Source organism: Trachypithecus francoisi, unplaced genomic scaffold (assembly GCF_009764315.1).
Source record: "Trachypithecus francoisi isolate TF-2019V2 unplaced genomic scaffold, Tfra_2.0 Contig01585, whole genome shotgun sequence".
NCBI lineage: Eukaryota > Metazoa > Chordata > Mammalia > Primates > Cercopithecidae > Trachypithecus > Trachypithecus francoisi.
This window is the reverse complement of record NW_022681444.1, coordinates 370,621-394,527: the sequence shown is the minus strand read 5'-3', so window position 1 is coordinate 394,527 and position 23,907 is coordinate 370,621. Positions and strand designations below refer to the sequence as shown.

General features: G+C 40.3%; 2 protein-coding genes across 5 annotated transcripts; both read left to right on the top strand.

Moving 5' to 3' along the window:
- The first annotated feature begins 4 nt into the window (after positions 1–4).
- On the top strand, positions 5–14,246 carry ZBTB26 (zinc finger and BTB domain containing 26). Of its 3 annotated transcripts, none has more exons than XM_033190443.1 (2): positions 5–158; positions 12,050–13,894. In XM_033190443.1, exon 2 carries the CDS (start codon positions 12,060–12,062, stop codon positions 13,383–13,385), a length of 1,326 nt encoding a protein of 441 aa, XP_033046334.1. In that variant the 5' UTR covers positions 5–158; positions 12,050–12,059; the 3' UTR covers positions 13,386–13,894. The 3 variants fall into 3 exon arrangements, with proteins under 3 accessions (XP_033046334.1, XP_033046341.1, XP_033046347.1); XM_033190450.1 differs by having other exon boundaries at positions 45–154; positions 12,050–14,245; XM_033190456.1 differs by lacking the exon at positions 5–158 and adding an exon at positions 8,579–9,475 and having other exon boundaries at positions 12,050–14,246.
- Positions 60–23,657, top strand: ZBTB6 (zinc finger and BTB domain containing 6). 2 transcript variants are annotated; one of them, XM_033190477.1, is made up of 2 exons: positions 60–158; positions 19,657–23,657. In XM_033190477.1, exon 2 carries the CDS (start codon positions 19,666–19,668, stop codon positions 20,938–20,940), a length of 1,275 nt encoding a protein of 424 aa, XP_033046368.1. In that variant the 5' UTR covers positions 60–158; positions 19,657–19,665; the 3' UTR covers positions 20,941–23,657. The 2 variants fall into 2 exon arrangements, with proteins under 2 accessions (XP_033046368.1, XP_033046358.1); XM_033190467.1 differs by lacking the exon at positions 60–158 and adding an exon at positions 18,379–18,496.
- Positions 23,658–23,907: the final 250 nt, after the last annotated feature.

Sequence of the window (23,907 nt, the reverse complement as noted above, 5' to 3'; positions counted from 1 at the left end):
TGGGACCTGGAAGTTGTCTTTGTCCGGCCAGGGCTGCCCTTCCGGTTCCGTTGGGTCCCCCTTTGGCTCGGGTTCCCTGCCCCTCCCCCTTCCCGGAGCCCCGAGGGGCCGGAGCTCCTGGCGGTGCCGGATCCTGACGGCGGCCTTCCCCCGGGTCTGTAAGTGCGGAGACGGCCGGAGCGCCGGGCTGGGGTGCGGGGTCTCTCAAAATGGAACCCCCCTGGGGCCCTGGATCAGCTGGGACCTGCACTGGGATGGGAGCCGAGAGGCTGGCCTAGGCCCCTGGGGACTTGAGAAGCCCTTGGCCCGGCCCACGCTGCGCCCCGCCCCTTTCCTTTTCCTGTGACTGGAGTGGGGAGCCTGAGGATGCCCCTGGGACCGCCTCCTAGGACCCCAGCTGAGGGCCCAGCAGTTGGCTTGGGGGCCTGACTCTGGCATGTTATAAGAAGTACCAGAGGTGTGAGGCCCTAATAAAACGAGCCTCGGGAGCCATCTCAAGCCCAGGCATTCGGTGCCAGTACTTGAGAATCACTATGAGTGCTAGTTACCCTTTTGCTGGGGTTTTCCCCTATTTGGCCACTGGCCGCAGCACCTTTTATATTACTGGCGCTATGCCAGACACTGGAGATTCGCAAGATATTGTTCCAGTTTTCAGGATTAAGTTTGGGAGCCAGATCTGAATAAATAAGTACTCCTGTGTGTGTATAACACATATGTGTTAATTGCTCAAGGGACAGTTGCTGAGAAGGCTTTAGAAAGAAAGCGATGTCTGAATTGTACTTGGAGAGAGTAAAGTGCTGAAGAGTTTTTCAGGGAAAACAACTGCAATACTGTGGAGAAATGAGCATAACTTGTGTGGGAAGAGGAGGAAATGGGGGGATTCCTATGCACAGAATGGATATGAGACTGGGAAAGTCGACTGAGGTCCAGATGGTGAATGGTGTAATCCTAAAGGAGAGGGGTAGTTTTTTGAAGAGTTCTGAACAGAAGATTGATATGGTCAGATTTGCACTGCAGGAAATCATTTTGTTCTGTAGAAAGCCCATAGAGAAGGGACTTTCTATTAACTGCATTTAGACTCTTTAGCTAAAACCTAGGAACTCTTATCGGAGATTCTTTTGAAGGGGTAATGGGATCAGCCTAGTGAGAGGCAAAGAATTCCTGAAATACAGTTAAAATGGTGTCATTGGTAAGAAGACAAGTATACTGGAGATGATTATGTCAAGACTCCGTAATTAACTGAATGCTGAAGAAGCGAGAGGGACCAAATCTAATTCTTAGGTTTTAGACCTCTGAGTTGAAGGATGGTGATGCCATTATCAGAAATAAAGCCATGAGCTTAGTGTAGATTATGAATTCATTTTTTGGACATGTTGAATTAAAGGTCTAATGCGATAGACACATAGAGCTGTCCAGCAAAGAGTTGCAAATGCAAATCTTTAGCTCAGCCTAAACATTGTAGCTAGAGGTAAAAGTTTGAGTTAGCATAGAAGTGGAAGCCATGGGAATAGCTGGCATCAGGAAGAGAATTTTGTAAAAGAAGGAAATTGTGGGGGGGGTAATGCTTACATTTTTGAAGCAGAAAGAGGAATTGGAGCTAGTAGTAGTAAGCGGAGTAGCAGAAACAGAGGTAGGCAATAAAGTGCGGGCTTACAGCAAGCAAGAAGGCCCAGAAATCAAGAGAAGGGAATTTCGAGGAGAGACCACTGGATCAATTCCTGCAGAGCATCTGGAGACTTGGGGGAGAGAAGAGTATTTCATTTCTTTATTAAGGGGTCATTAGTGACCTTTTAAAAAGCAATTTAGTGCAGTGATGAGGTGATACTCTATGAAATATTAGGCAGCTCAGTTGGTTTGGTGTTAAATGGGAATAAAAATAGGACATCTATAAAGGATTTCACAAAGAAAATTGACAGGCTTTATTTGTATATCTAACACATGCTTATAGGGTACATAGACACTGTTCTAAGCTCTTTAAAAATTAAATCATTTATTTTCCATAACAACCCTATGAAATAAGTTCCTGTTGATAGGTGGGAACATTGAAGCAGAGTGGTTCGAGGTTACACAGAAAGTAGTTGAGCAGGGTTTTGATCCTAGGAAATAGGGCTCCAGAGTCCATGGTTTTACCCACTGCTCTATGCAGTGACTGAATATAGGAGCCAAAGGAGTGGGAAAAATTTAAGCAAAGAGAGGCTCATTGATAAGAATGGAGAGGCTTGGAAGGAGACCCAGGTTGAGAAGAAGGTAAGTAAAGGATTTATGTTTGATACGTTTTTTATTTCTTTCTTCCTAAGTCTGTTTCTACTCTCTGCCAATTTAGGTTAATTTCTTCCACTCTCATGCTTTCATTTATCACTTACCATCTGTAATCAGATCTTTTCTTCATATTCAGCCAGCCCATGGATCCTCACCTTAATGTCATGCAGGCTCCTCTGGCTCAAGACCAGACTCATGATCATGCCCTCCCATATTCCCTGCTTTACTGAATGACACTCAGTCAGAGATATCCAGTTACTCAAACCAAATATCTTGGAGTCATCTTGACCATTTCTCCACATTGGTCACCAAGCCCATCAGTTCTTTGTTTGAAAAGTCTCTCAAATCTGTTTCCCCTCTCCATCCATATTATTGTTGTCTCTCTTCAGGCCCATGTCATTCTGTCTTGATCTGTTAGAGTAATCACATACTAAAATGCTTCCTTGTCTCTATGTTTACTGTTCTTCAAGCCATTCTCCATAAAAAATTTTTTGGCTTATTGAAGTTTAGACAGTGCACGAGTGTAGGCTTCATGCATTTCAAGTGATAGGGAAGAAGCCCAGAACAGGTATTTTTGAGTACCTTGAATTGAGATTTAGTTTGGTTAAGTTTGGCCATGGGGATTGGGATTTAGGGATTGTTAACATAGAGAGGTAATAAAACATTGAGAAACAGAAGACAGGCTTTTTGAAAAAACAGCAAAAAATTGGAGACTTAGCTTTGACAGAGATTCTTATCCTTATACAATTTAGTGAAGCCTCAAAGAACAGACCAGCAAAACAATGGTGGAAAACAGATCAATAGTTAAGTAATTTGCCCACTTCCACGTAACAGTTTTAAAAGAAGAACTAGTCCGGGTGCCATGTCTCACGCCTGTAATCCCAACACTTTGGGAGGTGGGAGGCTGAGGCATGAGAATCGCTTGAAGCTGGGAGGCCAAAGTTGCGGTGAGCCGAGATCACACCACTGCACTCCAGCCTGGGCAACAGAACGAGACTTGGTCTCAAAAAATTAAAAAAAAAGAAATCGAAGAATTAAATCTGTATTCATCAACATAAATTGCTCTCAAAAACAATGAGTGAAAGAAGTAAGTTGCAAAACAATATGTTTAGTTTATGTATAAGAAACTTAATTACGTTATACTTTCTGTGGCTAGACATATAGAAAAGTATTGTTTTTAAAATGCCAGGAGGAGCCGGGCACAGTGGCTCATGCCTATAATCTCGGCACATTGGGAGGCCAAGGCGGGTGGATCACTTGAGGTCAGGAGTTCAAGACCAGGCTGGCTAACATGGGGAAACCCCGTCTCTACTAAAAATGCAAAAATTAGCCGGGCTTGGTGGTGCGTGCCTGTAATCCCAGCTACTCAGGAGGCTGAGGCAGGAGAATTGCTTGAACTCGGGAGGTGGAGGTTGCAGTGAGCCAAGATTGCACCACTGCACTCCAGCCTGGGCAACAGAGCAAGACTCCGTTTCAAAAAATAATAAATAAATATATAAATAAATAAACAAAATACAGGGAGGGAGAGTCAGGAAGGATCAAACTTAAACTGAATACTGAGTGGTAGGCAGTTGAGAAGGAATTACATCTAAAATCTTCAAAAATTTTTCAAGAAGAATATATTCTGTATATATTACTTAAAAGTTGAAACAAAAGCTTGAGAACTTGGAGAGTATTGTGTCATGAAAGTTACCTAAAAGAAGAACAAGATTAAAGTTTATAGAGAGAAAGGCTGTAGTATAATAAAGCCTCTTTAGAAAAAGAACATATGTCAATGAGGGACAAAGATTTCCAAGTAGTTATGAGTGGTAAGTTGAAAGATAAGGGCACTTTTATGAGACAGGTGAGGAAGCAAACTGATACATAGCTTAGGAATTAATTGTACAGATAGAAAAAATTTTACTTGCTGGTAGTCATTAGAAGCATTTGAGAAAAGAAACTATTTTCTCACTGCCTATAGTATAGCAATGAACATTGTCCTACCTGGAATATTCAGTAAATAGTCCTTTTTTACTATACCCATTTGAACAAAGGGAAAATTTCAAATTAGTTATAATTGTGGAAGGATTGTATAAATATAAGTGAAGAGGAAGTGAGAATATTCCCATTACATTGATGTTTGAGAAATATCATTCAAAACTTGCTAATAGAAACTCAACAGTATTCAGATTTAATCTCAGTAACCGAGGCAATAGATAATAAAGACCTGAACTATGGCAGTGATGTAAGAATGGAGGAGTGAGGAGTTAGTAATCAGTCTGAGGAAAGAATCAACAAAATATGATGACTGTGTCTCTAATCTACCTGATCAGTTCTTTACTTTCCTTCAGTTACAAGAAGCTTGACTATAATCTAGAATTATGTGAGTGATTTTTATTACTATTTTGAGTAATTACTGCTATACTTAGATGTTACCTACAGTTGGGGATTGTGAAATCAAATATATTCATAATATTTATTTTCTGCTTTATTTGCAAATGGCATTAAGTTTCAGTCCACAAAGATAAATACACAAAAGATGGAAAATAATATAAAGTAAAATAGATGAGAAAGGTATAATAAGGATAAGGACATAACACGCAATCAAGAATATGACTAATACATATATGCCTGCCATTTAAGTCTTCTAATTTCATGCAAATTTGGCTTGAAGTTACAACTTTTGTTTTTAAACATAAACCTTTTTTTGAAGCATAACAAAAACAAAAATATACAAGTCATAAGTGTGCAGCTCAATGAATTTTCTTGGCCTGTGTTTATGATACTGAATATAAGGAAGGAAATCTGAGAGTTACACAATTAATATTATCCTTGAGATAAAACCATACCAGCCAGGCAGGGTGGCTCACGCCTGTAATCCCAGCACTTTAGGAAGCCGAGGCAGACAGATAGACTACCTGAGGTCAGGAGTTGAAGACCAGCCTGGCCAACATGGTGAAACTCTGTCTCTACTAAAAATACAAAAATTAGGCCTGGCGCAGTGGCTCATGCCTGTAATTCCACCACTTTGGGAAGCTGAAGCGAGCAGATTACCCGGGTCGGGAGTTCGAGACCAGCTTGACCAACATGAAGAAACCCCATCTCTACTAAAAATACAAAATTAGCTGGGCGTGGTGGCACATGCCTGTAATCGCAGCTACTGGGGAGGCTGAGGTAGGAGAATCGCTTGAATCTGGGAGGCGGAGGTTGCGGCAAGCCCATTGCGCTTTGGCCTGGGTGACAAGAGCGAAACTCTGTCTCAAAAAAAAAAAAAATTAGCTGGGCACGGTGGCAGGCACCTGTAATCCCGGCTACTCAGGAAGCTGAAGCAGGAGAATCGCTCGAACCCAGGAGGCAGAGGTTGCAGCAAGCCAAGATCATGCCATTGCACTCCAGCCTGGGCAACAAGAGCGAAACTCCATCTCAAAAAAAGAAAAAAAAACTGTACCTAGGTTAGTAGTTTCATACCTGGATTTTGGCATCATGCAGTGTATACACAAGTACCAGATCTAACACTTAACACTTTCAACCTCTGTTAGGGTTTACAAATTATTTATGTTTTCTAAACTTAGTTTCCTCATATACAAAATCTGGGATAATGGTAATACCTACCTGTAGAAATTGTCACGATTAAATGGGTCTATTTATTTATTTATTTATTTATTTATTTATTTATTGAGATAGGATCTGGCTCTGTCACCCACACTGGAGTGCAGTGGCATGATCATGGCTCACTGCAACCTCTGCCTCCTGGGCTCAAGCCATCCTCCCACTTCAGCCTCCCAAGAAACTGGGACTACAGGCACACGCCACCACGCCCAGCTAATTTTTGTAATTTTTGTAGAGATGGGATTTCACCATGTTGGCCAGGCTGTTCTCGAACTCCTGAGCTCAAGCAGTATGCCCACTTCAGCCTCCTAAAATGCTGGAATACAGGCATGAGCCACTGTGCTCAGCCTAAATGGGTCAATTTAGGTATAACATCTATACCTGAAATGTAGCAAGGAAGATTAGGTATCATTTCTCTTATTTTTAAATAAAATTAAGACAGTTCATAAGAAATTTTTTTTAACTATTAAAAAAAATTTTAAGTATTTAAAACAGGCTCATACCTGTAATCCTGGCACTTTGGGAGGCCTTGTGGGAAGACTGCTTGAACCCAGGAGTTTTAGGTTACAGTGAGATTTGATTATGCCACTACACTCCAGCCTAGGCAACACAGCGAGACCCTGTCTCTACAAAAAATAAAAACATTAGCCAGGTGTGGTGGTGTGCACCTGTAGTCCTGGCTACTCAGGAGGCTGAGGCAGGATGATTGTTTGAGCCTTGGTGCCAAGACAGCAGTGAGCTATGATTATGCCACTGCACTCTAGCCTAGGTGACAGATGACAGAGTGAGACCTTGTCTCAAAAAAAAAAAAGATAAAATTTGGTTTTATATTGCCAAAACTATTTTGGAAACAAACCCTAGAAAGAAAGCTCTCCCTAGGCACTGAAAAGAAGATATCATGATAATGAAGAGCATCTGTATCATAGACTAGTAATAATTTCATGGGGGAACATTAAGAACTCATTATTATTCTGTTTTTTGTTAAATGAGCTGTATAAAGTATAACAAACCATTGGTCCTTACCCGCAAATAACTAACAGTCTATTGGAAAGAGAAAGTAGTGAAAGGAAACAATTAAGGGATAAGATGTGAGGCCTGGAAATAATTTATCAAAGGGAGACAATAGAGTGGGCTGACACATCCTAGGGAAAATATCCTTTAAAAAAAACAATAAATTGGCCGGGCGCGGTGGCTCAAGCCTGTAATCCCAGCACTTTGGGAGGCCGAGACGGGTGGATCACGAGGTCAGGAGATCGAGACCATCCTGGCTAACACGGTGAAACCCCGTCTCTACTAAAAATACAAAAACTAGCCGGGCGAGGTGGCGGGCGCCTGTAGTCCCAGCTACTAGGGAGGCTGAGGCAGAAGAATGGCGTAAACCCAGGAGGCGGAGCTTGCAGTGAGCTGAGATCCGGCCACTGCACTCCAGTCTGGGCGACAGAGCGAGACTCCGCCTCAAAAAAAAAAAAAAAAAAAAAACAATAAATTTTGTTCACATTCTTAGACTACAGCAGACAGATCAAAGTAAACACTTCCCTTAACTATCCAGTTGGCTGCTCTTGTTGATAATTTTCTTGAGTACTGATGGATAGTAAGCATAGTCATGCATCACTTAATAACTGTGATGTGTTTTGAGAAATTCATCGTTAGGTGATTTCATCATTTTGTGAACATGATGGAGTATACTTAATGCAAACCCGGATGGTATAGCCTACTACACACCTAGGTTGTATGATACAGTCTGTTGCCCCTTGGTTATAAACCTGTACCACATGTTACTATACTGAATACTGTAGGCAACTGTAACACAATGGTAAGTGTTTGTGTATCTAAATGTAGAAAAGGTACAGTAAAAATATGGTATTATAGTCTATGGGACCATCATTGTATATGCAGTTCATTGTTGAACAAAACACTGTCATATGACACATGACAGCTGCTCATCTTTAGAGCAAGGAACAATTGTCTCTGAGGATACCTGTCTAAAGCATTGTGAGTACTGTCATAATATAGGTAGAAGCAATGAATGCTTATTTTGGGGTGTGAGGAGGAAAATACTGATCTGAGGGTTTCATAGGCACCTTCAAAACCAGCTAAATGCTAAAAAAGAATGCCACTTTTGTTTGGCCGCTTGAAACAGTCATTTTTACAACTCTGGTTACAAATTGGAACATTCACCACTCCAAATCCAAAATGAATATTTTAAGCTACTGCAGTTGCTAAAAGGGACCAATGATAATACTTTTGCTGCTTTAAGTTACTGACATTTTCCCTGTATATCTTCTAGATTTTTCCCTTCATAGTTAATACTCAGTTTCTTTTCTCTGATGTTTCATTTGCTTGTCTACATCGCTCCTCTCTCAATGCAGTTTTTGTATTTATTGTGATTATTATTGGTACATTCAAAATGTCATACAAGGGGAAAGCTTATGCTTTGTTTATATTTTTATTAGTATACTTATTATTATACTAGTGCCACACCAGCTCCCCTCCTAAATTTCATCTCTCTCTTTTTTTTTTTTCTTTTTTTTTGAGACGGAGTCTTGCTCTGTCACCTAGGCTGGAGTGCAGTGGCACAATCTTGGCTCACTGCAACCACCACCTCCCAGGTTCAAACAATTATCCTGCCTCAGCCTCCCGAGTAGCTGAAACTACAGGCGCCTGCCACCATGCCCGGGTATTTTTTGTATTTTTAATAGAGACGGGGTTTCACCGTGTTAGCCAGGATGGTCTCGATCTCCTGACGTCGTGATCTGCCTGCCTTGGCCTCCCAAAGTGCTGGGATTACAGGTGTGAGTCACTGTGCCCTGCCGGTCACCTCACTTTCAATGCCATTCTCATTCAAATGAACTCCTAAATTTAGAATCTTTACACATTCCTTTTATTCATTCTCTATATCCGGTCATTTACCAAGTGCTTTGAAATATCTTTTGTTATTTTTCCTTTCTTCTTCTTCCCATTTTTATTTCTTTCTAGGCCATCATGGCCTCAGACCTGTAATGCTTCTGCAGACACTAAGCTGGTTTTCCTAACAACAGTTCTTCCTTACCATTGTCAAACTAATCTGATAGATTCAACTAATGTAAACTGAGCACTTGCTGTGTGTTTAGTGCAATATTAGGTGATAGGAATAGACACTGATTTGAACAGAAGAGGGTTTGGCCAGTAATGGGACAAGCAATGTAGCTGCAATAAGTATATTCTAATTCAAAGCAAAAGGAAAGAATATTTTGTCTTAGAAGATGCAAGTTCCCAGCATTAGATGGAGATGCTTTCCCCTAATACCATGAAACTTGGAGTTTGGATGGGAAGGAATAAGTATTTGATAAAGTGTGTTGATGTTACAATAGAAGTATGCAGTGGGCCCAGCAGAGACAATTCTACTGTATTAAACGGTCAGGGAAGGGCCTCTCAGAGAAAATAAGGGAGTCAGAATTGTTTAGAAAGTGGTGTTTTTGTTTGTTTGTTTTGTTTTGTTTTGTTTAGACAGAGCCTCACTCTGTCTCCCAGGCTGGAGTGCAATGGCACAATCTCGGCTCACTGCAACCTCTACCTCCCAGGTTCAAGTGATTCTCCAGCCTTAGCTTCCTGAGAAGCTGGGACTACAGGCACGTGCCACCACACCTGGGTAATTTTTGTATTTTTCATAGAGACAGGGTTTCAGTGTGTTGGCCAGGCTAGTCTCGAACTCCTGGCCTCGTGATCCACCCATCTCAGCCTCCCAAAGTGCTGGGATAACAGGCATGAGCCACCAAGCCCAGCCTGTTTTTTTTGTTTTGTTTTTAAATGTAGTTTTGCTCTTGTTGCCCAGACTGGAGTGCAGTGGTGCAATTTGGGTCACTGCAACCTCTGCCTCCCAGGTTCAAGTGATTCTCCTGCCTCAACTTCCCGAATAGCTGGGATTACAGGCACGTGCCACTACGCCCAGCTAATTTTGTATTTTTAGTAGAGACGGGGTTTCTCCAAGTTGGTCAGGCTGGTCTCGAACTCCCGACCTCAGGTGATCCACCTGCCTTGGCCTCCAGAAGTGCTGGGATTACAGGCGTGAGCCACCATGCCTGGCCTAGAAAGTAGTGTTTTAAACTAAGGAAACAAGTATCATTAGGTCTGGAGCCAAGAGAGTGCCGTTATGTATCAGGCTTTAAGGAATAAGAATAAAACCTAGACTCTGCCATCAGGAGCTGATATTCATTGTTACCGAAGTTCAGGCACCAAGGAATAAGAATAAAACCTAGACTCTGCCATCAGGAGCTGATATTCATTGTTACAGAAGTTAAGATTATAAAGATTGAACTTTGGGGTCCAGATGTGGCCAGGAGAAGCTGGTTGTCTCATCTGACTCTGAACTAAGGGGGTTGATTAATACATAAAATTCAGTGAATTTCTTGATGCACTGAGATGATAGAGCTATATCTCAAAGACAGACCTAACATATCTACCAATCTCATAAAAAACTGGTGTATATATATGTGTGTGTGTGTGTGTGTGTGTGTGTATCTATATATATATAAAGAGAATGTCACTTCATTATGTCATTGGTTTACAGTGACTGGTGTACTGGAATTATCGTGTTGGCATGGCAAATTTATCTTTTCCCTTGAGAGAGACAAATGGGAAGCCAGGTTATGAGAAAATCATTTATGAGAGTATGGAATCAGAATATGGAGACTTTCTCCAAAGGAATTGCTATATAAAGGAATCAGTATGCGGACAGTTTGGGGAAAGATACCTTCTCCATTGTTGAATGGGTTTTTCCAGTGTTTACCTTAATTATGATTGGGTTTGGTTAATCAGTTTGTATTCAAGAGGTTAGTCTTCATCCAGGAGACAATGGGAAGTCACTGAAGGAGTTTAGGCAGGGGTGGGGTATAATCAGATCTCTGTTTTTGAAAGATGTGGTGGTGTGAAAACTGTATTAGAGGGGACATAAGAAGGAAGCCAAGGCAACATTTATAAATCAGTTCTAGTAGTCCACATAATGAGTAATGATTGATAAATAGGGATAAAGTTTAAAGAACAGAATCTAATAGGGATTGATTTGATTTATGTTACTGCTACTCAGATTCCCACCTTATAGCTCATCTGGTTTTTCTGCATCAAGTATTTTATTTTCTATATCAAGAAATGTTCCTTAAAACAGTTTGGCCGGGCGCGGTGGCTCACGCCTGTAATCCCAGCACTTTGGGAGGCCGAGGCGGGCGGATCACGAGGTCAGGAGATGGAGTCCATCCTGGCAAACACGGTGAAACCCTGTCTCTACTGAAAATACAAAAAAAATTAGCCTGGCGTGGTGGCGGGCGCCTGTAGTCCCAGCTTCTAGGGAGGCTGAGGCAGGTGAATGGCATTAACCTGAGAGGCAGCGGAGCTTGCAGTGAGCAGAGATCGCGCCACTGCACTCCAGCCTGGGCGACAGAGCCAGACTCCGTCTCCAAAAAAAAAAAAAAAAAAAAAAAAGAGTTTAGATTTTTCCAGAATGGACAGGACAAAGAACTTTGTCTTTGCCTAAACATTGTCCCATTAGGTCTGTGACTTTTATTTTATTGCAGAAACACTTGTATGAGTAAGTTCCTATCAATTTAAACAGAAAAAGGTTTGACCAGGAATTGGGCAAGCAGTGTCAGTGCAGTTGTTTAAAATACAGAGCAAAGAAAAAGAGCAAAGGAACCCGTGTTTGCTGTAGGTTCCCTCTTCTTCAGAGACCAGATTTTACTGAATGATTCTAGAGAGGAGAAAATCTCCATATTAGAGTTCTGAAGTGAGAAGGCAATTTATCTTGTCTTAGAAGAAGCAGGTTCACAGTTTTATACAAAATAAGATAATTATTTCATCTTTACTTGTGTGGGTTATGTTTTAGTTTACTTTAGAAACCTGATAGAATTCTCATTTGAGAAGTTAAAAGATACTCTTGGACTAGCCCAAGCACTATTCTTGTATTAAGTATCTTTAAAAGTTGAATGAATGCCAAGCTATTTACACAAATACAAGTCCACTCTTTAGGTGCAATTGGCACTTGATGTTGGTAAGGAGTAATTTTTAGCAGCCTTTGAAACCTGTTATAGTGTCTTCTCTTTTCAAGGAAGATTTCATTTGGATACATACAAAACAGATATGACAACACAGATTTGTTTTTGGAAGGTAGATCCAGCTTTCTTAATTGTTTGAATTTTCTTAAATTCAACCTTTTTACATTTCTGTTCTTTAGGTCTGCCAAAATGTCTGAAAGATCAGATCTCCTTCACTTCAAGTTTGAAAATTATGGAGATTCAATGTTACAAAAAATGAACAAATTAAGAGAAGAGAATAAATTTTGTGATGTTACAGTTCTCATAGATGATATTGAGGTACAGGGACATAAAATTGTGTTTGCTGCAGGTTCCCCCTTCTTAAGAGACCAATTTTTACTGAATGATTCCAGAGAGGTGAAAATCTCCATATTACAGAGTTCCGAAGTGGGGAGACAATTGCTCTTATCCTGTTATAGTGGTGTGCTGGAATTCCCTGAGATGGAACTGGTAAATTACTTGACTGCTGCAAGTTTTCTCCAGATGAGCCACATTGTAGAACGGTGCACACAGGCCCTGTGGAAGTTTATAAAGCCAAAACAACCAATGGATAGTAAAGAGGGATGTGAACCACAGAGTGCTTCTCCCCAGTCAAAAGAACAGCAGGGAGATGCCAGAGGCTCCCCAAAACAGGACTCACCTTGTATTCATCCATCTGAAGACAGTATGGATATGGAGGACAGTGATATTCAGATTGTTAAGGTAGAATCTATTGGGGATGTATCAGAGGTTAGAAGTAAAAAAGATCAGAACCAGTTTATTTCTTCTGAACCCACTGCTTTACATTCATCAGAGCCCCAGCACTCCCTGATAAATTCAACTGTGGAAAACAGAGTAAGTGAAATAGAACAAAACCATCTCCACAATTATGCCCTTTCTTATACAGGCAGTGATAACATCATCATGGCCTCAAAAGATGTCTTTGGCCCTAATATTCGAGGTGTAGACAAAGGCCTACAGTGGCATCACCAATGCCCAAAGTGTACCAGGGTGTTTCGTCACCTGGAGAACTACGCCAACCATTTAAAAATGCACAAACTCTTTATGTGTCTACTCTGCGGCAAGACTTTTACTCAGAAAGGCAACCTTCATCGACACATGCGTGTGCATGCCGGAATTAAACCTTTCCAGTGTAAAATCTGTGGGAAAACCTTTTCTCAGAAGTGTTCCTTACAGGATCATCTTAACCTTCACAGTGGAGATAAGCCCCATAAGTGTAACTATTGTGATATGGTTTTTGCACATAAACCAGTTTTGAGGAAACACCTTAAACAGCTGCATGGCAAAAACAGCTTTGATAATGCCAATGAGAGAAATGTACAAGACCTCACAGTGGATTTTGATTCTTTTGCATGTACAACAGTCACAGACTCTAAAGGGTGTCAGCCACAACCCGATGCAACACAGGTCCTGGATGCAGGTAAACTGGCCCAAGCTGTCCTGAACTTAAGAAATGATAGTACTTGTGTGAATTGAGTAGGGGCTTCATGCTCACAACTCGAACTGACTGAGAATGTGGCAATAGTCTCGGTCTTTTTAGGAGTGATTTTGCTAGTCTGACTTCTCCAAAGCCTCTGTGTAGGTGGCAGGGAGTGAGTCAAAGCACTAATAGACCAGGCAACTTACCACTTGGAGTGGATTTGCCTTACTTTTGCCCTCTCCCATTTTCTGTTTTGAGTTATTTATCTTGTAAAGTCTGTTTTCCTTTCCCAAGGAATAATTCCTTTTGTCTGCCTAACATTGACTTATGTCTTAGACTGACACTGTTTTAGGCTTTTCACTAGGCACATTCCGAAGGTACCAACAAGTTAATAACATCACCTACTCTCCACTAATAGATGCTATGCTAAGAGAAGTGAATAATCTTTCTTTGGTAGAAAATAGGCTGAGATATAAGGCAACATTGCTATGACCTGAAAATGTGGTAGAACTTCTAGTTGCCTATTGATTATTCCTCCATGTCTGATAAATGAATCTGCTTCCTACCATTTGTACTTGTCTTGGAGCTGGCTATAAAGAAGTATGCTGGTTTGTTATATACTTTTTTTAACAGTATCATAGCCCAATTTCATCTCATTGAATTGTTCAAATACACTAGAGTACCCTCTCTTGAGGAACACCTGCAGGCAGATAGTTAGGGATGACCATGAGGAGCATAATCAACAGGGATAGAAGTACACTTATACAACAGCACTTACATGAGAGGTTTCTCTCTGGTAGTATGTCCCATAAGAGGCCATATGCTTTTATATATATATATATATATATATATTTTTTTTTTTTTTTGAAACAGAGTCTCGCTCTGTCGCCCAGGCTGGAATGCAGTGGTGCGATCTCAGCTCACTGCAAGCTCCGCCTCCTGGGTTCATGCCATTCTCCTGCCTCGGTCTCCTGAGTAGCTAGGACTACAGGTACACGCTGCCACACCTGGCTAATTTTTTGTATTTTTAGTAGAGACGGGGTTTCACCATGTTAGCCAGGATGGTCTCGATCTCCTGACCTCGTGATATGCCCACCTGAGCCTCCCAAAGTGCTGGGATTACAGGCGTAAGCCTCTGCGCCCGGCCCATCTGCTTATAATTAATGTGTAATTTGTTGATGCTTGGAGATCAGGACTGCTCCAGGCACACTAAAAATGTGCTAAAGTATAATGGGCTCTCCAAAAAGAGTCTATTTGGGAGTCTCTGAATTTTGTTTCAGAGTTTAACCATCAGAAAGGTGAATTTGGCCATCAGAGTTTTGTCCTGTGCACCATAAAAGTCTCTGAATTTTCATTTCCTCGTGTACCTTAATTTCTAAAATGGATGATAAAAGTTAGGTTGGACACAGAAGGGCAATCAAATTTCTGTATACAGATATTCCTCTTAAAGTTACACTGTCCCACCTTGCTGCCTTTGATTGATTGCGAATACAAAGTTAATTTTCTTTTTTTTTTTTTTTTTGAGACGGAGTCTTGCTCTGCCACTCAGGCTGGAGTGCAGTGGCTGGATCTCAGCTCACTGCAAGCTCCGCCTCCCGGGTTTACGCCATTCTCCTGTCTCAGCCTCCGGAGTAGCTGGGACTACAGGCGCCCGCCACCTCGCCCGGCTAGTTTTTTGTATTTTTAGTAGAGACGGGGTTTCACCGTGTTAGCCAGGATGGTCTCGAGCTCCTGACCTCGTGATCCGCCCGTCTCGGCCTCCCAAAGTGCTGGGATTACAGGCTTGAGCCACCGCGCCCGGCCACAAAGTTAATTTTCAAAAAGGAAAAACAAAACAACTCTTTTTCCTAAAACACATGTTGTACTTCAGACCTAAAATTTTGAGTCTTATTTGTTTCTCACCCATGAGTTAGATTTAGGTAATAGTGTTAGTAGAGTCCTTAGAGAATCTTAAGAAGTCATTTACTCCACCTCTTTCATTTTAAGTTGGGGTATCCAAAGCCTGAAGAGGTGGCCTGGCCAATATTGGCCAAGGTATAACTAAATATGAGCTAGCATCTTCTTTCTTCTTCTCACTATTCCTTGGCTTTAAAAGATTTAGTACATGAAGAATAATGCATTAGCAAAAAGCTCCTAGTTTGTGTTTCCCCTTTGTGTCTCCTTGTTGGCTGAGACAACCTGAATTTTGCCAACAAAATATCACAGAGGGATTTATATTAATTATTTTTTAGTTAGATGAGTATTATATTCTTCCCATCCAAGTGAGTGATTTGCTAAGTGTTGTTTAGGGAGGGAAAAAGCAAGAATAATGTGAGAAGAATCTAAATGCAAAATTGATTTTGTGTGGAAAACTGTTTATTAGTTTCCATCAGGATTTTCTGTTTTTGTTTTTGAGCTATGAGAGTGCATGCAGATTTGAAAAATTAGGCTTGTATAGTCAGAGGGGATCTTAAACTGTTATATTTGATACGTTTACATGTATCATTGTTATCACATGTAAATTATCATCATGTGTGTCAGATGTGAAGTATGATTTTTGTCTTTTGTTCAGATATTTAAAATAATACAGTTGAGTGATAAAGCTAATAGGCATCTTATGCCTAACATCACTCATTATATGGTCTAATGATGCTTCCTAGCATTGTGATTTTTACATAATCCAGCCAAAGAGTACCAATTCTATGCAATAGTGCGACTCTACCCTGTCAACCAAACAGCATTTTTTGGTATTTTCTGTCAACATCATTTCTTCACAGGGAAATTTCAAGTTGGAGTGCTTCCTTTGCTCACATTCATGTCTTGTTTTTGTTACTGGTTTGAAGACTAAAAGGCACGTGTTCAAATAAGATTGGTCTCTTTGGTTGGAGACTATTTCTGGGTTCATTCAGTTGTTCAAGAAACATTAGTTAAGCACCTACTGTTGCCAGACACTATGCTAGATACTGAGGATAATGAAGGTAAGATTGATATAGTCCCTGCCCTCATGGAGCTTATAGTCTCATGTGGTCTTAGTGAAACAAAGTCTCAATTTGCTTTTATACTAGAAATAATAAAGAAAGCTGCCTTGCTGTATTCCATCAGTTAAAATCAGCAACTTTGTGCTTTTGTATCAGTAAAACATTTAGTTCTCACCTTTTGAAAATGCAAACCACTGAAGTGATTTACAGTCTCCTCCATTTTTGGCTGGAGAGGTGTTCTGTTTCTGTGAGACATTTTTCTAATTTTTGTGGAACTTGACTTTCCTCCTTCTTTGCTTATACATGTTTGTTAGATTATATTGCAAAGAAGTCAAGTTACTGATATCCAGTACATTTTATAGAGGAAGATGACTTTCAAAACTAGTCATACTTCTGTAGAGGAGGAAGATTTTTAAAACCTTTATCATTCAGCATTTGTATTTTATGGATCCCCAGGAGAACTAAAAAGGAGATGACTCTCTACCATAGTTTGGTTTTAAAAAAAATTACTGTCAGTTATTTATTTATTATTTAATACTAAAGATAAACTCCAAACTGAAGTGGCTCTGAGGTAAATCAGATATGGTTTTAATTTGTTTAAGTTTCTTTATTAGCAGATCTATAAATGGAAGGTGACCATCGTCACTGCTTCTAAAATACTGTCCTAAACAACCCAGAAGATTTTATTTCAGCTCATGAATAGCTGTTCTAAATCTGTTGTATGTTAGACATACTATGAACTACCTCTTCACTTATTATGGGGAAGTTTCCTTAATAAAAATGTGATGATTAAAGCTCTGGTGTCAGTGGTTTATTTTCTCACTCTCCCCTCGTTCTATTCTTTTTTTATTGCTTTACTTTGAATATAGGAATGTCTTCTTTATGTATAGTCTTAAAAATACATATTAAGTATGCTGAGATTGCCTTCAGAAGAAAATAGGAATTAATCAGAAAGTTGTTACTGGATTCAGTTACTTCCACGAGAATCTGTTGCTGGAGGAGCAAAGCAACTGCCTTTCTGAATTGGTTCAGAGGCGCCCGGGCGCGGTGGCTCATGCCTATAACCCCAGCACTTTGGGAGGCTGAGACGGGTGGATCATGAGGTCAGGAGATCCAGCCCATCCTGGCTAACACGGTGAAACTCTGTCTCTACTAAAAGTACAAAAAATTAGCCAGGCGTGGCGGCTGGTGCCTGTAGTTTCAGCTACTCGGGAGGCTGAGGCAGGAGAATGGCGTGAACCCGAGAGGCAGAGCTTGCAGTGAGCCGAGATCATGTCACTGCACTCCAGCCTGGGCGACAGAGCGAGACTCCCTCTCAAAAAAAAAAAAAAAGATACGTGGGGAAAAGGCTAGGGCACGTCAGAGGAAACAGCTGGGCCAAAAGTTCTGGGAGGGAGGAACGGATTTAAGTGTGAAGCTAGATCCAGAAGTTGGGGCCAGCTCCTGATGGGGCATTACCTAGGCAATCTTGAATACAGACCCTTAACGATAGTTTCTGCTCTGCCACCTTTCAAGTTGTAGGTGGCCCCGATAAGGAGAGAAATCGTCCCAGAATAATTCATAAGAGGTCTGGTTACTCTGACAGACCTGCCGTAACTCAAACCCCGTCTCCAATTCCGATGTTCAGGAGGACTCACAAAAGGAAACGGCTCGGGCTGGGCGCGGTGGCTGAAGCCTGTAATCACAGCACTTATGGAGGTCGAGGGGGGCGGATCACCTGAGGTCAGGAGTTCCAGACCAGCCTGGCCAACATGGTGAAACCGCGTCTCTACTAAAAATACAAAAATGAGCCGGGCGTGGTGGCGGGCGCCTAATACCAGCTACTTGAGAGGCTGCGGCGCGAAAGTCGCTTGAACCCGGGAGGCGAAGATTGCAGTGAGCCGAAATCGCGCCATTGCACTCCATCCTGGGCAACAAGAGCGAAACACTGTCTTAAAAAAAAAAGGGGGTGGGGGGGGTGGAACGGCTCCAGTGCCGAAACTGGGACATGAGAGATGGGGCTTGCCGGCATTCAGGTGCCTTTCTGTCATTCCACGAGGGGGGAAGTGAGGAAGGGAGACCGTCTCAGAATGTCCTTCCGGGGCGCCCAGAGGGCCCCAGTGAAGAATAAAGCTGGTTGGCACCGGATGTGTTTTCTTCCTGGCTAAGTCCATCTTCCGGCCTGGGCAGACGCTGCCGCGGAATCCTCGGCTCTATAGTTTTTTGAGTCGGTGAGTGAGTGCAAGGGAGTTTCCTCAGGTGGGGGGTGCCTGAGGAAGAGGAGGAGGAGGAGGAGGAGAGCTGGGCTCGGCCCCAGAGTGGCTAATCTGGTGCTGCAACCAGTTGGCCGACAGGGCCTTGGCCCTTCGCAGGGTTGCCTCAAGAATACCTGTGTGCTGAACCTGGGATCCGGTTTCAGTTCAGCAGATGTTCCCTGAGCTCCTCCTGCTCTGTCTGGGCCCCTGTGCTCGGTGCAGGAACACAGATGAATCAGGCACCATTTCGCGGTGCTCAGAGAGCAACTGACACTCTGGTGGAAACGGGAGGTGGAGTCATTAGTTTTACTTGATTGGGCTTAAAGGAGCCTAATCACTAGCTGGAAAAAGGAACTGGAAACGCGAATGTAAAAATGTGTATTCCTGTCTTTTTGTTTGGGCAATGATGAAAAATTTAGTATGAACGAGGTTCGAGTATGAAAAAGAGAATGGAAGATGATAAAGCCATAAAGATGGGTTATGGCCAAATCGTGATGGGTCTCGTATTCTTCCCTAAGAAATTTGGTCTGTCCCGGAGGTAGAGGAGAGCGATGGAAGATTTAAAAGGGAAATTAAAAAACAAACAAACAAAAACCCTAAGGGATGTTAATCCTGGTGGCACTCAGGAGGGTAATCTGGCATATAGAAGAGTGTGGTATAAAGGAGACCTGTTGGAAGATATTGCAGTTGTCCAGGTAAACCGGAAAGGGGACCTGTTGTAGTGGTGGGCAGTAGGAAGTTTGGAGATTATGTTAAGGTTTGTAATTGGGGATATTATGTTAAATCAACTTTGTGGTGGTTATGCTCATTACTGGATACTCAAAATTGACAGATTGTTCTTGACCACAACGCAAACAACATTTAGCAAAAGAAACAAACTAGAAACTGTTCACTACAATTCAGTGTAATAAACGTTGTAACAAAGTTAGGAAAAATGTGCTATGAGATCATAGAGAAGTGCATTATAAAGTTCTCAGTTTTGAGATGGTGGCATAAGGGTTCATAGCACCTAAATTAGACTTTGAACCTCCTTTCCCTAATTCAGGTTTGGGGTTTTTTGTTTGTTTTCATTATTACAGCATGAGAAAGCATTCCCTATCCTTATTACATCAATGTTTGTATTTTATTTTGCTTAGATTGTGATCATGGCTGCTGAGTCTGATGTTCTGCATTTCCAGTTTGAACAGCAAGGAGATGTGGTCTTGCAGAAAATGAATCTTTTGAGACAGCAGAATTTATTTTGTGATGTATCAATTTACATTAATGACACTGAGTTCCAGGGGCACAAAGTGATTTTGGCTGCTTGCTCCACTTTTATGAGAGATCAGTTTTTACTCACACAGTCAAAACATGTCAGAATCACCATCTTGCAGAGTGCAGAAGTTGGCAGAAAATTGTTACTGTCTTGCTATACTGGAGCACTTGAAGTTAAAAGGAAAGAGCTTTTGAAATACTTGACTGCTGCCAGTTACCTTCAAATGGTTCACATTGTGGAAAAGTGCACAGAAGCTTTGTCAAAGTATCTGGAAATTGATCTTTCTATGAAAAACAACAACCAACACACTGACCTGTGTCAGTCTTCTGATCCTGATGTTAAGAATGAAGATGAAAATTCTGATAAAGACTGTGAGATAATTGAAATTTCAGAAGATAGTCCTGTAAACATAGATTTCCATGTTAAAGAAGAGGAAAGCAATGCTTTGCAGTCTACAGTAGAGAGTCTGACATCAGAGAGAAAGGAAATGAAGTCACCAGAGCTGTCTGCGGTAGACATAGGTTTTAAAGATAATGAAATTTGTATCCTTCACGTAGAATCCATCAGTACAGCTGGTGTCGAAAATGGGCAGTTTTCACAGCCTTGTACCTCTTCAAAAGCAAGCATGTATTTCTCTGAAACACAGCATTCATTGATCAATTCTACAGTTGAGAGCAGAGTGGCTGAAGTTCCTGGGAATCAAGGTCAGGGCTTATTTTGTGAGAATACTGAAGGAAGTTATGGTACAGTGAGTGAGATTCAGAATCTGGAGGAAGGTTATTCACTGAGGCACCAGTGCCCCAGGTGTCCTCGAGGCTTTCTTCATGTTGAAAACTATCTACGCCACCTTAAAATGCATAAACTATTCTTATGCTTACAGTGCGGGAAAACATTTACACAGAAGAAAAATCTCAACCGACACATTCGAGGACACATGGGCATACGGCCCTTTCAGTGTTCTGTGTGCTTGAAGACGTTCACTGCTAAAAGCACACTTCAGGACCACTTGAACATACACAGTGGGGATCGGCCATACAAATGCCACTGTTGTGATATGGATTTCAAGCACAAGTCTGCTCTCAAAAAGCACTTAACCTCTGTCCATGGCAGAAGCAGTGGTGAAAAACTATCTAGGCCTGATCTCAAAAGGCAAAGTCTACTATAATTATAATCACAGACTTGTTATATAAAGTTTGTATTATTCTATTAGGCAAGTCTTTCTATAGAGATGCAGCATTTGTAATATTTCATCCCCCCAATCTTTGTTTCTTATATTTGGTTGGCTTACACATAATCATTCTTTCTGAACTTCTAACAGTTCCAAAGTTATGGGAGGCACAGTAAAGCTGATGGGATTCTGTCTCATCTCATACATTATATATAAGTCTCAGTAGTATCCCTAGAGAAATAGAGTTGCTTTCTTACACATTCTTGATTCTAGTGACAAAGGATCCAGCAGTATTTGCAGATTCTGATTTGGAGTCTCTAGGTAACTGATTTAAGTATAAAATCCAATCATATAAAAACTAATGAATTAGGATAACAAGAAGAGAAAATAAAGGTAAAAACACTATTATGTGTTTCTAGTCACTTTAGAACAGATGGCACTAAGAAAAATTTTTTTTTAACTTTTCTTGGATTCCAAACTAAACACCAAGATACTTTTCATTTTAAAATGTATAAAGTAACAATTCAGATTCACTTGGGAATAGCAGATTTTTTTTTATAAAGGGTTAATATTCCTTAAAATACTTTTATTTCCAGGCCTTATTAGTATACATATTTAAGAAATGGTTAATTGGGCCCAAGTTTCTTGATTTTATTTAATACAATTGGATTAATAATTTTGTGGCCAGTAAAATTATACCATTGGCATGAAGCTGTGAAAAATGAGAAATTCTACCTTTACCAAAGATATCTGTTCTACTGTTTTAAAACTTCTCTATTTTATTTTTTATTTAACATGAAGTAAAATTGAAATTTCTTCCTGGTTTATAGTTCTGTGAATTTTAACACAAAAAGATTTGTGCACCACTACAGCAATCGGTACAGAACAGTTTCTTCACTCAACAGCTCTCTCATGCCGTCCCTTTGTAGTCAGCTCCTTCTAGCTCTAATCCTGGCAACAGTTCTCCATCACTATTATTTTGCCTTTTCTGGACTGTCATATAAACAGATTCTTATGGTATGTTCCTTCTTGACATGCTTTTTCACCCAGCATAATGACTTTGAGGTTCATCCATATCATGTTAAATTTTGAATTGGCAATAAATATTCTAGCTGTTACTAGATGAGCAATTTAAAAAGGGGTAGCTTTAGTGTTGTATTTTTTCATTTACATTAATGGAATTTCCATTCATTATGGGTGGATAAGAATCTTAACCATCCCTAGAGTTTTATATTTCCAAAAATACGTCAAAAGGAAAACCATGACTGTATGATTATTTTAGTGACAGTCATATTTGAGATGGTGTTCCAAGCCATAGTTCTCTAATATCCCCATCTACATATCATACAAAACTTTAAAAAATTATTTTAACAAAGATTAAAATATACTGCAGGGCAAATAATACTCTTTAAAACACAAGAACTGCTTTTGGTAAAGAAGCCTGACTAGATGCATCTTACTTTCAAGCTGTTCTAGTCCTCCTCTAGTTAACTTAGCTTTATGTAGAATTTCTACTGTATTTAATTTCTATTGAAGCCCTTCTATATTTTAAAATGTAATATACTTTGTACCATTTATAAAAATTGTGTGATGAATCACGTGTTCGTTGTTGTAAGTGTTAACCTTCTTTTGATACTTTTGTGGGAAAGACATTCTCCACTGAATTTTAACTTTCCTAGAGACTTTTAAGGATGCAGGTCTCATTTGACGAGAAAACCGACTTCATAAACCAACGTTACTAGTTAGTGACATTGTGCTGAACTTCTCCTTGAACTTTTTAACTATATATGTAAAATTACTTTGATCTTGGTCATTTGAAAGATCATTTCCAGGTCTAAAATTCCATGATTTTATATTTAATTCTCCCTCAGAACAGAAGAGGGGAAAGCAAGAGAGGATGGTTTTGTGTCTTTATGAACTTTGTTACTTAAGTACTCCATTGGAGACATAATTTTTCTAAATAGTGGATCTTTTTCCACTGGAAAGGATGATGGCTCATTGCTTACTTTTCATTCATAGCTCATTGCTTCCATTTGACCTAACACTGGCCATTTGTTGGTGTGAAAATATTTTCTTTTCAGAAATAGTTTACTAGTGATTGAAATACTTTTCTTATTTTTGCTTCCTATGATAAAATGGCATGGGGGGAAGGGGGAAGGATGGAGATGGGAGGAGAGGGTAAAAGAATAGTAATCTGATTTTTTAGGAATTAGTATCTACTATCTTGGATATTTGAAAACAAAAAATTGGTTGAAACTATGTTTTAAGTTTTATGTGTGCCTTGTAGATTGTTGTAAAATTTTCTGTGAGCACTTTGAGATTTTTGCTGGCCGGGGGTGTTTTGTGAAAGTGATGGTTATTATTTATATTATTTATTCCTGTTCAGTAGCACAGAATGATCTCCAAACATTCCTAGGAGTGTCTGTTTGCATGATATGTCTAAAACTTTTCAGGAAAACGGAATCTTTTTTTAAAGTGAAGGTATGACAAAGTATAGAATTTATTCATTTAACATATTCACAGTTTGTGTTTCTGATATGACAGAAAAATGCAAAGTGTTTGAGTTCAACCTCTTCATTTACTCCATTTACGTATAAAAGATCTTGAAAAGGTAGTCGTTACTTTGTTGTAACAGAAAACACTTGCCCTTTTCCCTGGGATGTAACTATCTTACATGTTTACATAAGAAATAATAAACTGGAGGTGGGAATGGAGAACTATGTGTTTTGTCTTCATCTTCGAATTTTAAAAGATACAATTTAAAGGATACAGTTTCTCCTGGCTATTCATTAATCATTCATCTAGCAAATACTTCCTGAGTCCTTACAATGCAGTATAAGTTAGGTATACAGACAAAAATTCCTGCTCTTGTGAAACATTGTAGTGAAGGGAGACGAATAGTAAACAAGTAAGTAAAATCTATGTCTGTCAAAGTTTGAGAAGGAATTTGGAGAAAAATCGGGA